Source organism: Oncorhynchus mykiss, chromosome 22 (assembly GCF_057628025.1).
Source record: "Oncorhynchus mykiss isolate SJ-2025 chromosome 22, ASM5762802v1, whole genome shotgun sequence".
Lineage (NCBI taxonomy): Eukaryota > Metazoa > Chordata > Actinopteri > Salmoniformes > Salmonidae > Oncorhynchus > Oncorhynchus mykiss.
The window spans coordinates 55,803,805-55,818,618 of NC_143043.1; the positions used below are offsets into that span (position 1 = coordinate 55,803,805).

Genomic DNA, 14,814 nt, shown 5'->3' on the forward strand with positions numbered 1-14,814 from the left:
ACGACAGCATCACATCACAGTGACAGGCAATAACAGCATCTAGTCACAGTGACAGGCAATAACAGCATCTAGTCACAGTGACAGGCAATGACAGCATTGAGTCACAGTGACAGGCAAAGACTGCATCACATCACAGTGACAGGCAACGACAGCATCTAGTCACAGTGACAGGCAATGACAGCATCTAGTCACAGTGACAGGCAACGACAGCATCTAGTCACAGTGACAGGCAACGACAGCATCTAGTCACAGTGACAGGCAATAACAGCATCACGTCACAGTGACAGGCAACGACAGCATCACATCACAGTGACAGGCAATAACAGCATCTAGTCACAGTGACAGGCAATAACAGCATCTAGTCACAGTGACAGGCAACGACAGCATTGAGTCACAGTGACAGGCAAAGACTGCATCACATCACAGTGACAGGCAACGACAGCATCTAGTCACAGTGACAGGCAACGACAGCATTGAGTCACAGTGACAGGCAAAGACTGCATCACATCACAGTGACAGGCAACGACAGCATCTAGTCACAGTGACAGGCAACGACAGCATCACGTCACAGTGACAAGACTTGTGTAATTCCATCCAATAAGGTACTTATTATTATTTGCTGCTGTGTACAGAGCAGACGGTGGAATCCTACGAACATCTGGCTCTGAAGATCCTTCACAGATGGACTGAGATTCCAGGGGTGGGGTGTAGACTTGTCCCAGAGCACATCGAGACACGGACTCTGTACAACAAGGCCAGGCCTGGCATGGACCAGGTAATAATGCATCTCTCTTCTATCAAAATAACCACTTGACTAAAAAAAAAAATGATATTATGCAATTTGTTCAACTTCACAAGTGTGTGTGTGTGTGTGTGTGTGTGTGTGGTTCAGGGCCAGCTCCAGATGTGGGTGGACATGTTCCCCATGGATATGCCCCACCCACGCCCCTCTGTGGACATCTCCCCTCGTAAACCTAAAGGGTAAGGCTTCGTCACTCTGTATCACTAGGTCAGCTATACGCCAGATAGAACCCAATACAAGACCAATATACACCAGACCAGTTCAATACAAGACCAATATACACCAGGCCAGTTCAATACAAGACCAATATACACCAGACCAGTTCAATACAAGACCAATATACACTGGGCCAGGTCAATACAAGACCAATATACACCAGACCAGTTCAATACAAGACCAATATACACTGGGCCAGGTCAATACAAGACCAATATACACCAGGCCAGGTCAATACAAGACCAATATACACCAGGCCAGGTCAATACAAGACCAATATACACTGGGCCAGTTCAATACAAGACCAATATACACCAGGCCAGTTCAATACAAGACCAATATACACCAGACCAGTTCAATACAAGACCAATATACACCAGGCCAGTTCAATACAAGACCAATATACACCAGGCCAGTTCAATACAAGACCAATATACACCAGGCCAGTTCAATACAAGACCAATATACACCAGGCCAGTTCAATACAAGACCAATATACACTGGGCCAGGTCAATACAAGACCAATATACACCAGACCAGTTCAATACAAGACCAATATACACTGGGCCAGGTCAATACAAGACCAATATACACCAGGCCAGGTCAATACAAGACCAATATACACCAGGCCAGGTCAATACAAGACCAATATACACTGGGCCAGGTCAATACAAGACCAATATACACCAGGCCAGGTCAATACAAGACCAATATACACCAGGCCAGGTCAATACAAGACCAATATACACCAGGCCAGTTCAATACAAGACCAATATACACTGGGCCAGTTCAATACAAGACCAATATACACTGGGCCAGTTCAATACAAGACCAATATACACCAGACCAGTTCAATACAAGACCAATATACACCAGGCCAGTTCAATACAAGACCAATATACACCAGACCAGTTCAATACAAGACCAATATACACTGGGCCAGTTCAATACAAGACCAATATACACCAGGCCAGTTCAATACAAGACCAATATACACCAGACCAGTTCAATACAAGACCAATATACACTGGGCCAGTTCAATACAATACCAATATACACCAGGCCAGTTCAATACAAGACCAATATACACCAGGCCAGGTCAATACAAGACCAATATACACCAGGCCAGGTCAATACAAGACCAATATACACCGGGCCAGGTCAATACAAGACCAATATACACCGGGCCAGGTCAATACAAGACCAATATACACCGGGCCAGGTCAATACAAGACCAATATACACCGGGCCAGGTCAATACAAGACCAATATACACCAGGCCAGTTCAATACAAGACCAATATACACCAGGCCAGGTCAATAAAATTGTTGGTCCTGTGAAAGTATGAATTGATTGATTGATTGTTGGTCCTGTGAAGGTATGAGTTGATTGATTGATTGTTGATTCTGTGAAGGTATGAGTTGATTGATTGATTGTTGATCTTGTGAAGGTATGAGTTGATTGATTGATTGTTGATCCTGTGAAGGTATGAGTTGATTGATTGTTGGTCCTGTGAAGGTATGAGTTGATTGATTGATTGTTGATTCTGTGAAGGTATGAGTTGATTGATTGATTGTTGATCCTGTGAAGGTATGAGTTGATTGATTGTTGATCCTGTGAAGGTTTGAGTTGAGAATCATCATCTGGAACACTGAAGATGTGATTCTGGAGGACACTAACATCCTCACAGGAACACAGTCTAGTGACATCTACGTCAAAGGGTGAGCGGAGCGACAGTGGGGGGTTTCAAAACGCATCCAATATAAAGACAGACATTGATGATTATAGATTACATTCAGCTCATCCCTGAAGATCAGTATTCTGAAAAGGACCTTGATGGACCTAGGGCCACACAGGTCTAGGGACACACAGGTCTAGGGGCACACATGTCTAGGGACACACAGGTCTAGGGACACACAGGTCTAGGGGCACACATGTCTAGGGGCACACAGGTCTAGGGGCACACAGGTCTAGGGGCACACAGGTCTAGGGGCACACAGGTCTAGGGCCACACAGCTCTAAGGCCACACAGGTCTAGGGTGTCAGCACATGTCTAGGGCACACAGGTCTAGGGTGTCAGCACAGGTCTAGGGTGTCAGCACAGGTCTAGGAGCACACCGGTCTAGGGGCACACCGGTCTAGGGGCACACCGGTCTAGGGGCACACCGGTCTAGGGGCACACAGGTCTAGGGTGTCAGCACAGGTCTAGGGGCACACAGGTCTAGGGTGTCAGCACAGGTCTAGGGGCACACAGGTCTAGGGGCACACAGGTCTAGGGGCACACAGGTCTAGGGGCACACAGGTCTAGGGGCACACAGGTCTAGGGGCACACAGGTCTAGGGGCACACCGGTCTAGGGCCACACAGCTCTAAGGCCACACAGGTCTAGGGTGTCAGCACATGTCTAGGGCACACAGGTCTAGGGTGTCAGCACAGGTCTAGGGTGTCAGCACAGGTCTAGGAGCACACCGGTCTAGGGGCACACCGGTCTAGGGGCACACCGGTCTAGGGGCACACAGGTCTAGGGTGTCAGCACAGGTCTAGGGGCACACAGGTCTAGGGTGTCAGCACAGGTCTAGGGGCACACAGGTCTAGGGTGTCAGCACAGGTCTAGGGTGTCAGCACAGGTCTAGGGGCACACCAGTCTAGGGGCACACAGGTCTAGGGTGTCAGCACAGGTCTAGGGGCACACAGGTCTAGGGTGTCAGCACATGTCTAGGGTGTCAGCACAGGTCTAGGGGCACACAGGTCTAGGGGCACACAGCTCTAGGGCCACACAGGTCTAGGGTGTCAGCACAGGTCTAGGGGCACACAGGTCTAGGGGCACACAGGTCTAGGGGCACAGGGGCACACAGGTCTAGGGTGTCAGCACAGGTCTAGGGTGTCAGCACAGGTCTAGGAGCACACCGGTCTAGGGGCACACCGGTCTAGGGGCACACCGGTCTAGGGGCACACCGGTCTAGGGGCACACAGGTCTAGGGTGTCAGCACAGGTCTAGGGGCACACAGGTCTAGGGTGTCAGCACAGGTCTAGGGGCACACAGGTCTAGGGGCACACAGGTCTAGGGGCACACAGGTCTAGGGGCACACAGGTCTAGGGGCACACAGGTCTAGGGGCACACAGGTCTAGGGGCACACCGGTCTAGGGCCACACAGCTCTAAGGCCACACAGGTCTAGGGTGTCAGCACATGTCTAGGGCACACAGGTCTAGGGTGTCAGCACAGGTCTAGGGTGTCAGCACAGGTCTAGGAGCACACCGGTCTAGGGGCACACCGGTCTAGGGGCACACCGGTCTAGGGGCACACAGGTCTAGGGTGTCAGCACAGGTCTAGGGGCACACAGGTCTAGGGTGTCAGCACAGGTCTAGGGGCACACAGGTCTAGGGTGTCAGCACAGGTCTAGGGTGTCAGCACAGGTCTAGGGGCACACCAGTCTAGGGGCACACAGGTCTAGGGTGTCAGCACAGGTCTAGGGGCACACAGGTCTAGGGTGTCAGCACATGTCTAGGGTGTCAGCACAGGTCTAGGGGCACACAGGTCTAGGGGCACACAGCTCTAGGGCCACACAGGTCTAGGGTGTCAGCACAGGTCTAGGGGCACACAGGTCTAGGGGCACACAGGTCTAGGGGCACAGGGGCACACAGGTCTAGGGTGTCAGCACAGGTCCGAATCCGGCCTACTTTCACCACTGTCATCCTCTATATCTTTCTCTACTGACATCCTCTATATATCTTTCTCCACTGTCATCCTCAATATATCCTTCTCCACTGTCATCCCCCCATCTTTCTCTACTGTCATCCTCTCTATCTTTCTCTACTGTCATCCTCTCTATCTTTCTCTACTGTCATCCTCTACTGTCATCCTATATATATTTCTCTACTGTCATCCTCTCTATCTTTCTCCACTGTCATCCTCTCTATCTTTCTCCACTGTCATCCTCTCTATCTTTCTCCACTGTCATCCTCTCTCACTCAATACGCTGAAAATTATATTTGTATAATTGTATACTTTTTTTCAGGTGGCTTAAGGGCTTTGAGGACGATCGCCAGGAGACTGATGTTCACTACAACTCTCTGACTGGGGAGGGTAACTTCAACTGGCGCCTGGTGTTCCCCTTTAACTACCTGCCTGCCGAGAAGGTGGTGGTAGTCAGTAAGAGGGGGAGCATCTTCTCCCTGGACAAGACAGAGCAGAAGCTACCGGCCATGTTGGTGATGCAGGTCTGGGACTTTGACAGGCTGTCGTCTGATGATTTCTTGGGTAAGAGAAAGAGACTCTGGTTTGACTCCTTTCCCTGGGCTGTAAGACAGTAGTCAATGGGAGGAAGGGGGACAGGTTTATTTCAATGATCAGGATCAGGTATTGCTGATTAATCAGGGAAATCACATCCCAACCCAGCACGTTTATTTTCCCATTAACACTCTACACTCCTATCTCATACTTCCTGTACGAGTGAAACGAGAGTTAAGATGGACGTTTCTCCTATCTCATTCTTCCTGTACGAGTGAAACGAGAGTTAAGATGGACGTGTCTCTGTTCTCATACTTCCTGTATGAGTGAAACGAGAGTTAAGATGGACGTTTCTCTGTTCTCATACTTCCTGTACGAGTGAAACGAGAGTTAAGATGGACGTTTCTCCTATCTCATACTTCCTGTACGAGTGAAACGAGAGTTAAGATGGACGTGTCTCTGTTCTCATACTTCCTGTACGAGTGAAACGAGAGCTAAGATGGACGTTTCTCTGTTCTCAGACTTCCTGTACGAGTGAAACGAGAATTAAGATGGACGTTTCTCTGTTCTCATACTTCCTGTACGAATGAAACGAGAGTTAAGATGGACGTTTCTCTGTTCTCAGGTACAGTAGAGCTGGACTTACATGGGTTTCCTCGCGGGGCCAAGTCAGCCAAGGCCTGCAAAATGGACATGCTGATGGACAGCGTAGAGACGATCTCCATCTTCCAACAGAAGAGGTCCAGGGGCTGGTGGCCCTTTGTCAAGGCCGGGGAACTCACGGTACCAATACCATTCAACACCGTTACTCTGATGGCAACGAGGCTGCTTGCCCTAATGGCTACCCTATTATATAGTGCAGCACATTTTGACCAGAACCCAATGGTGTCTAGTATGTGTCGTGTGGGACGCAGACAAACTCACAAATCAACCTGTAGCCCCCCTTTAAGGAAGGGGCAAGGGGTTGTGTCTACTGTCTAGGAGGAAGGGGCTAGGGGTTGTGTCTACTGTCTAGGAGGTAGGGGCTAGGGGTTGTCTACTGTCTAGGAGGAAGGGGCTAGGGGTTGTGTCTACTGTCTAGGAGGAAGGGGCTAGGGGTTGTGTCTACTGTCTAGGAGGAAGGGGCTAGGGGTTGTGTCTACTGTCTAGGAGGTAGGGGCTAGGGGTTGTGTCTACTGTCTAGGAGGAAAGGGCTAGGGGTTGTGTCTACTGTCTAGGAGGAAGGGGCTAGGGGTTGTCTACTGTCTAGGAGGTAGGGGCTAGGGGTTGTGTCTACTGTCTAGGAGGAAGGGGCTAGGGTTTGTGTCTACTGTCTAGGAGGAAGGGGCTAGGGGTTGTCTACTGTCTAGGAGGAAGGGGCTAGGGGTTGTGTCTACTGTCTAGGAGGAAGGGGCTAGGGGTTGTGTCTACTGTCTAGGAGGAAGGGGCTAGGGGTTGTGTCTACTGTCTAGGAGGAAGGGGCTAGGGGTTGTCTACTGTCTAGGAGGAAGGGGCTAGGGGTTGTCTACTGTCTAGGAGGAAGGGGCTAGGGGTTGTCTACTGTCTAGGAGGAAGGGGCTAGGGGTTGTGTCTACTGTCTAGGAGGAAGGGGCTAGGGGTTGTCTACTGTCTAGGAGGAAGGGGCTAGGGGTTGTGTCTACTGTCTAGGAGGAAAGGGCTAGGGGTTGTGTCTACTGTCTAGGAGGAAGGGGCTAGGGGTTGTGTCTACTGTCTAGGAGGAAGGGGAAAGGGGTTGTGTCTACTGTCTAGGAGGAAGGGGCTAGTGGTTGTGTCTACTGTCTAGGAGGTAGGGGCTAGGGGTTGTCTACTGTCTAGGAGGTAGGGGCTATGGGTTGTCTACTGTCTAGGGGGAAGAGGCTAGGGGTTGTGTCTACTGTCTAGGAGGAAGGGGCTAGGGGTTGTCTACTGTCTAGGAGGAAGGGGCTAGGGGTTGTGTCTACTGTCTAGGAGGAAGGGGCTAGGGGTTGTGTCTACTGTCTAGGAGGAAGGGGCTAGGGGTTGTGTCTACTGTCTAGGAGGAAGGGGCTAGGGGTTGTGTCTACTGTCTAGGAGGAAGGGGCTAGGGGTTGTGTCTACTGTCTAGGAGGAAGGGGCTAGGGGTTGTGTCTACTGTCTAGGAGGAAGGGGCTAGGGGTTGTGTCTACTGTCTAGGAGGAAGGGGCTAGGGGTTGTGTCTACTGTCTAGGAGGAAGGGGCTAGGGGTTGTCTACTGTCTAGGAGGTAGGGGCTAGGGGTTGTCTACTGTCTAGGAGGTAGGGGCTAGGGGTTGTCTACTGTCTAGGAGGTAGGGGCTATGGGTTGTCTACTGTCTAGGGACCAGGGGTTGTGTCTGCTGTCTAGAAGGTAGGGGCTAGGGGTTGTGTCTACTGTCTAGGAGGAAGGGGCTAGGGGTTGTGTCTACTGTCTAGGAGGAAGGGGCTAGGGGTTGTGTCTACTGTCTAGGAGGAAGGGGCTAGGGGTTGTGTCTACTGTCTAGGAGGAAGGGGCTATGGGGTTGTCTACTGTCTAGGAGGAAGGGGCTAGGGGTTGTCTACTGTCTAGGAGGAAGGGGCTAGGGGTTGTCTACTGTCTAGGAGGAAGGGGCTAGTGGTTGTGTTTACTGTCTAGGAGGTAGGGGCTAGGGGTTGTCTACTGTCTAGGAGGAAGGGGCTAGGGGTTGTCTACTGTCTAGGAGGAAGGGGCTAGTGGTTGTGTCTACTGTCTAGGAGGTAGGGGCTAGGGGTTGTCTACTGTCTAGGGGGAAGGGGCTAGGGGTTGTGTCTACTGTCTAGGAGGAAGGGGCTAGGGGTTGTGTCTACTGTCTAGGAGGAAGGGGCTAGGGGTTGTGTCTACTGTCTAGGAGGAAGGGGCTAGGGGTTGTCTACTGTCTAGGAGGAAGGGGCTAGGGGTTGTGTCTACTGTCTAGGAGGAAGGGGCTAGGGGTTGTGTCTACTGTCTAGGAGGTAGGGGCTAGGGGTTGTCTACTGTCTAGGAGGAAGGGGCTAGGGGTTGTGTCTACTGTCTAGGAGGAAGGGGCTAGGGGTTGTCTACTGTCTAGGAGGAAGGGGCTAGGGGTTGTGTCTACTGTCTAGGAGGAAGGGGCTAGGGGTTGTGTCTACTGTCTAGGAGGAAGGGGCTAGGGGTTGTGTCTACTGTCTAGGAGGAAGGGGCTAGGGTTGTCTACTGTCTAGGATGAAGGGGCTAGGGGTTGTGTCTACTGTCTAGGAGGAAGGGGCTAGGGGTTGTCTACTGTCTAGGAGGTAGGGGCTAGGGGTTGTCTACTGTCTAGGAGGAAGGGGCTAGGGGTTGTGTCTACTGTCTAGGAGGAAGGGGCTAGGGGCTGTGTCTACTGTCTAGGAGGAAGGGGCTAGGGGTTGTGTCTACTGTCTAGGAGGAAGGGGCTAGGGGTTGTGTCTACTGTCTAGGAGGAAGGGGCTAGGGGTTGTGTCTACTGTCTAGGAGGAAGGGGCTAGGGGTTGTGTCTACTGTCTAGGAGGAAGGGGCTAGGGGTTGTGTCTACTGTCTAGGAGGAAGGGGCTAGGGGTTGTGTCTACTGTCTAGGAGGAAGGGGCTAGGGGTTGTGTCTACTGTCTAGGAGGAAGGGGCTAGGGGTTGTGTCTACTGTCTAGGAGGTAGGGGCTAGGGGTTGTCTACTGTCTAGGAGGAAGGGGCTAGGGGTTGTGTCTACTGTCTAGGAGGAAGGGGCTAGGGGTTGTCTACTGTCTAGGAGGAAGGGGCTAGGGGTTGTGTCTACTGTCTAGGAGGAAGGGGCTAGGGGTTGTGTCTACTGTCTAGGAGGAAGGGGCTAGGGGTTGTGTCTACTGTCTAGGAGGAAGGGGCTAGGGGTTGTCTACTGTCTAGGAGGAAGGGGCTAGGGGTTGTGTCTACTGTCTAGGAGGAAGGGGCTAGGGGTTGTCTACTGTCTAGGAGGTAGGGGCTAGGGGTTGTCTACTGTCTAGGAGGAAGGGGCTAGGGGTTGTGTCTACTGTCTAGGAGGAAGGGGCTAGGGGCTGTGTCTACTGTCTAGGAGGAAGGGGCTAGGGGTTGTGTCTACTGTCTAGGAGGAAGGGGCTAGGGGTTGTGTCTACTGTCTAGGAGGAAGGGGCTAGGGGTTGTCTACTGTCTAGGAGGTAGGGGCTAGGGGTTGTCTACTGTCTAGGAGGAAGGGGCTAGGGGCTGTGTCTACTGTCTAGGAGGAAGGGGCTAGGGGTTGTGTCTACTGTCTAGGAGGAAGGGGGTGATTTGAGATTCAGGGGCGGTAACATGTTTTGGTTGTTGTCTCCAGGGGAAAGTAGAGGCGGAGTTCCACCTGGTGACATCAGAGGAGGCAGAGAAGAATCCGGTTGGTCGAGCCCGCAAGGAGCCTGAACCCCTGGAAAAACCCAAGTATGATCTGCATTTTTTATTGACTAATTACAAAACGATTCTATCAACTCTATTCTTCTCTCTAGCCGTCCATACAAGTCCTCCTCCTGCTTCATGAACCCGTTTGACTGCAGATCTAGGACCAGTTTTATAATTTAGCTCATAGTAAATAGGATTACATAGAGAGCGGGAGACCTGATCCTAGATCAGCAGCTCTACTCTGAGCCCTGTTTAAAGTGTTGTTCTCTCTCTCTCCCCTCTCTAGCCGGCCAGACACGTCATTCTCGTGGTTTGTGAACCCTTTTAAGTGCTTCTTCCACCTGATCTGGAGGAATTATAAGAAGTACATCATCATCGCTCTGGTCCTGCTCATCACAGCTCTGTTCATCGCCCTGCTGCTCTACACCCTGCCAGCAGCCATCTCACAGAAGATAGTCAATGGTTAACACACTGCACTACCACAGCTGACTGACTAGCTGGCTGACTAGCTGCCTGACTGACTAGCTGACTGACTAGCTGACTGACTGACTAGCTGGCTGACTGACTAGCTGACTGACTGACTAGCTGACTGACTGACTAGCTGACTGACTGACTAGCTGACTGACTGACTGACTAGCTAGCTGACTGACTAGCTGGCTGACTGAATAGCTGGCTGACTGACCAGCTGACTGACTGACAGGTCGACTAGCTGGCTGGCTGACTAGCTGGCTGACTAGCTGGCTGACTGACCAGCTGGCTGACTGACCAGCTGACTGACTGACTAGCTGGCTGACTAGCTGGCTGACTGACTAGCTGGCTGGCTGACTAGCTGGCTAACTGACTGACTAGCTGACTGACTGACTAGCTGAATGACTGACTAGCTGACTGACTAGCTGACTGACTAGCTGACTGACTGACTAGCTGACTGACTAGCTGACTGACTAGCTGACTGACTGAATAATTGGCTGACTGACAGGTCGACTAGCTGACTAGCTGGCTGGCTGACTAGCTGGCTGACTGACCAGCTGACTGACTAGCTGGGTAACTAGCTGGCTGACTGACTAGCTGGCTGACTGACTAGCTGGCTGACTGACCAGCTGACTGACTAGCTGGGTAACTAGCTGTCTGGCTGACTAGCTGGCTGACTGACTAGCTGACTGACTAGCTGGCTGACAAGCTGGCTGACTGGGGACCAAAAGTCTAAATCAACCTACAGTCACTTAGATAATCTATCAAGCAGGGTCGGGACTGAATCTATAGAAATAGTCAGACGACTAACTCAGGAATTCATAATGATGTTGCAATATCAGAATAGCATATTATATATTAACATTTATTTAAATACAGTTGCAGAAAGAGTATAAATAACATTTTAGATTCAACCATATTGACAAAGTTTGCCCAAGGGGAAAAAAATTCAGTACAGTACCCTCCACGTTATTCAGTACAGTACCCTCCACGTTATTCAGTACAGTACCCTCCACGTTATTCAGTACAGTATCCTCCATGTTATTCAGTACAGCACCCTCCACGTTATTCAGTACAGTATCCTCCATGTTATTCAGTACAGTATCCTCCATGTTATTCAGTACAGTATCCATGTTATTCAGTACAGTACCCTCCATGTTATTCAGTACAGTATCCTCCATGTTATTCAGTACAGTATCCATGTTATTCAGTACAGTATCCTCCATGTTATTCAGTACAGTATCCTCTGTTATTCAGTACAGTATCCATGTTATTCAGTACAGTACCCTCCACGTTATTCAGTACAGTACCCTCCACGTTATTCAGTACAGTACCCTCCACGTTATTCAGTACAGTACCCTCCACGTTATTCAGTACAGTATCCTCCATGTTATTCAGTACAGTATCCTCCATGTTATTCAGTACAGTATCCATGTTATTCAGTACAGTATCCTCCATGTTATTCAGTACAGTATCCTCCATGTTATTCAGTACAGTATCCTCCATGTTATTCAGTACAGTATCCTCCATGTTATTCAGTACAGTATCCTCCATGTTATTCAGTACAGTATCCATGTTATTCAGTACAGTATCCATGTTATTCAGTACAGTACCCTCCATGTTATTCAGTACAGTATCCTCCATGTTATTCAGTACAGTATCCTCCATGTTATTCAGTACAGTATCCTGTTATTCAGTACAGTATCCATGTTATTCAGTACAGTACCCTCCACGTTATTCAGTACAGTACCCTCCACGTTATTCAGTACAGTATCCATGTTATTCAGTACAGTATCCATGTTATTCAGTACAGTATCCTCCATGTTATTCAGTACAGTACAGTATCCTCCATGTTATTCAGTACAGTATCCATGTTATTCAGTACAGTATCCATGTTATTCAGTACAGTATCCTCCATGTTATTCAGTACAGTACCCTCCATGTTATTCAGTACAGTATCCTCCATGTTATTCAGTACAGTATCCATGTTATTCAGTACAGTATCCATGTTATTCAGTACAGTATCCTCCATGTTATTCAGTACAGTATCCATGTTATTCAGTACAGTATCCTCCATGTTATTCAGTACAGTATCCTCCATGTTATTCAGTACAGTATCATCCATGTTATTCAGTACAGTATCCATGTTATTCAGTACAGTATCCATGTTATTCAGTACAGTATCCATGTTATTCAGTACAGTATCCATGTTATTCAGTACAGTATCCTCCATGTTATGATTCTAGCATGTAGTATGTAGTATGTATATTTCTAGACATGTAAGGATGGTCACTGCCTCTATTTTAACATAAATCATGTACTTTAATAAATAATTGTTGTACACAAAAAAAAACATTTTGGGGTTATTTTTTTGTTAGCAATTAAATAATTATTAGGCTGTTATACTAAAATAAAAGCACATTTAAATACATTTGTCTTAGACAGTTAGACACACAATTCCATGTGAAATATCTCATGTTATTAGCCAGAAGTAATAGGTTGTGTCCCATAAGTCAAAGTATTCCCTAGGAAGCCAAAAAGGCCCTTGTCCAAAGTAGAGCACCACATAGGGAATAGAATCCTTACAACACAAGTGTCCTCTGATTGGATCTCCTGTTACTGGTAGAGTAGACCTGGTACTGTTGTTCTCCTGTAGAGTAGACCTGGTACTGTTGTTCTCCTGTTACTGGTAGAGTAGAACTGGTACTGTTGTTCTCCTGTTACTGGTAGAGTAGACCTGGTACTGTTGTTCTCCTGTAGAGTAGACCTGGTACTGTTGATCTCCTGTAGAGTAGACCTGGTACTGTTGTTCTCCTGTTACTGGTAGAGTAGACCTGGTACTGTTGATCTCCTGTAGAGTAGACCTGGTACTGTTGTTCTCCTGTAGAGTAGACCTGGTACTGTTGTTCTCCTGTTACTGGTAGAGTAGACCTGGTACTGTTGTTCTCCTGTAGAGTAGACCTGGTACTGTTGTTCTCCTGTTACTGGTAGAGTAGAACTGGTACTGTTGTTCTCCTGTAGAGTAGAACTGGTACTGTTGTTCTCCTGTTACTGGTAGAGTAGACCTGGTACTGTTGTTCTCCTGTAGAGTAGAACTGGTACTGTTGTTCTCCTGTTACTGGTAGAGTAGACCTGGTACTGTTGTTCTCCTGTAGAGTAGACCTGGTACTGTTGTTCTCCTGTAGAGTAGACCTGGTACTGTTGTTCTCCTGTTACTGGTAGAGTAGACCTGGTACTGTTGTTCTCCTGTAGAGTAGACCTGGTACTGTTGTTCTCCTGTAGAGTAGACCTGGTACTGTTGTTCTCCTGTTACTGGTAGAGTAGAACTGGTACTGTTGTTCTCCTGTTACTGGTAGAGTAGACCTGGTACTGTTGTTCTCCTGTTACTGGTAGAGTAGAACTGGTACTGTTGTTCTCCTGTTACTGGTAGAGTAGAACTGGTACTGTTGTTCTCCTGTTACTGGTAGAGTAGAACTGGTACTGTTGTTCTCCTGTTACTGGTAGAGTAGACCTGGTACTGTTGTTCTCCTGTTACTGGTAGAGTAGACCTGGTACTGTTGTTCTCCTGTTACTGGTAGAGTAGACCTGGTACTGTTGTTCTCCTGTTACTGGTAGAGTAGAACTGGTACTGTTGTTCTCCTGTTACTGGTAGAGTAGAACTGGTACTGTTGTTCTCCTGTTACTGGTAGAGTAGAACTGGTACTGTTGTTCTCCTGTTACTGGTAGAGTAGAACTGGTACTGTTGTTCTCCTGTTACCGGTAGAGTAGAACTGGTACTGTTGATCTCCTGTAGAGTAGAACTGGTACTGTTGTTCTCCTGTAGAGTAGAACTGGTACTGTTGATCTCCTGTTACCGGTAGAGTAGAACTGGTACTGTTGATCTCCTGTAGAGTAGAACTGGTACTGTTGTTCTCCTGTAGAGTAGAACTGGTACTGTTGATCTCCTGTTACTGGTAGAGTAGAACTGGTACTGTTGTTCTCCTGTTACCGGTAGAGTAGAACTGGTACTGTTGATCTCCTGTAGAGTAGAACTGGTACTGTTGATCTCCTGTAGAGTAGAACTGGTAATGTTGTTCTCCTGTAGAGTAGACCTGGTACTGTTGTTCTCCTGTTACTGGTAGAGTAGACCTGGTACTGTTGTTCTCCTGTTACTGGTAGAGTAGAACTGGTACTGTTGTTCTCCTGTTACTGGTAGAGTAGAACTGGTACTGTTGTTCTCCTGTTACTGGTAGAGTAGAACTGGTACTGTTGTTCTCCTGTTACTGGTAGAGTAGACCTGGTACTGTTGTTCTCCTGTTACTGGTAGAGTAGACCTGGTACTGTTGTTCTCCTGTTACTGGTAGAGTAGACCTGGTACTGTTGTTCTCCTGTTACTGGTAGAGTAGAACTGGTACTGTTGTTCTCCTGTAGAGTAGACCTGGTACTGTTGTTCTCCTGTAGAGTAGACCTGGTACTGTTGTTCTCCTGTTACTGGTAGAGTAGACCTGGTACTGTTGTTCTCCTGTTACTGGTAGAGTAGAACTGGTACTGTTGTTCTCCTGTTACTGGTAGAGTAGAACTGGTACTGTTGTTCTCCTGTTACTGGTAGAGTAGACCTGGTACTGTTGTTCTCCTGTTACTGGTAGAGTAGAACTGGTACCGTTGTTCTCCTGTTACTGGTAGAGTAGAACTGGTACTGTTGTTCTCCTGTAGAGTAGACCTGGTAATGTTGTTCTCCTGTAGAGTAGAACTGGTACCGTTGTTCTCCTGTTACTGGTAGAGTAGAACTGGTACTGTT

At 48.6% G+C, this 14,814-nt stretch overlaps 1 protein-coding gene and 1 pseudogene across 4 annotated transcripts in view; both read left to right on the forward strand.

Annotated features, from left to right (window-relative positions):
- The window catches only part of fer1l6 (fer-1 like family member 6), a 62,849-nt gene extending 50,459 nt beyond the window's left edge, over window positions 1-12,390 (forward strand). For all 4 annotated transcript variants that reach the window (XM_090216458.1, XM_090216460.1, XM_090216457.1 and 1 more), the window contains 7 exons: window positions 633-775; window positions 893-981; window positions 2,641-2,739; window positions 5,035-5,276; window positions 5,872-6,029; window positions 9,511-9,611; window positions 9,856-12,390. In XM_090216458.1, the coding sequence (XP_090072584.1) occupies window positions 633-775; window positions 893-981; window positions 2,641-2,739; window positions 5,035-5,276; window positions 5,872-6,029; window positions 9,511-9,611; window positions 9,856-10,036 (1,013 nt within the window). In that variant the 3' untranslated portion in view covers window positions 10,037-12,390. The remainder of the gene's footprint in view (window positions 1-632; window positions 776-892; window positions 982-2,640; window positions 2,740-5,034; window positions 5,277-5,871; window positions 6,030-9,510; window positions 9,612-9,855) is intronic.
- Window positions 10,862-12,390, forward strand: LOC118943600 (uncharacterized; annotated as a pseudogene).
- Window positions 12,391-14,814: the final 2,424 nt, after the last annotated feature.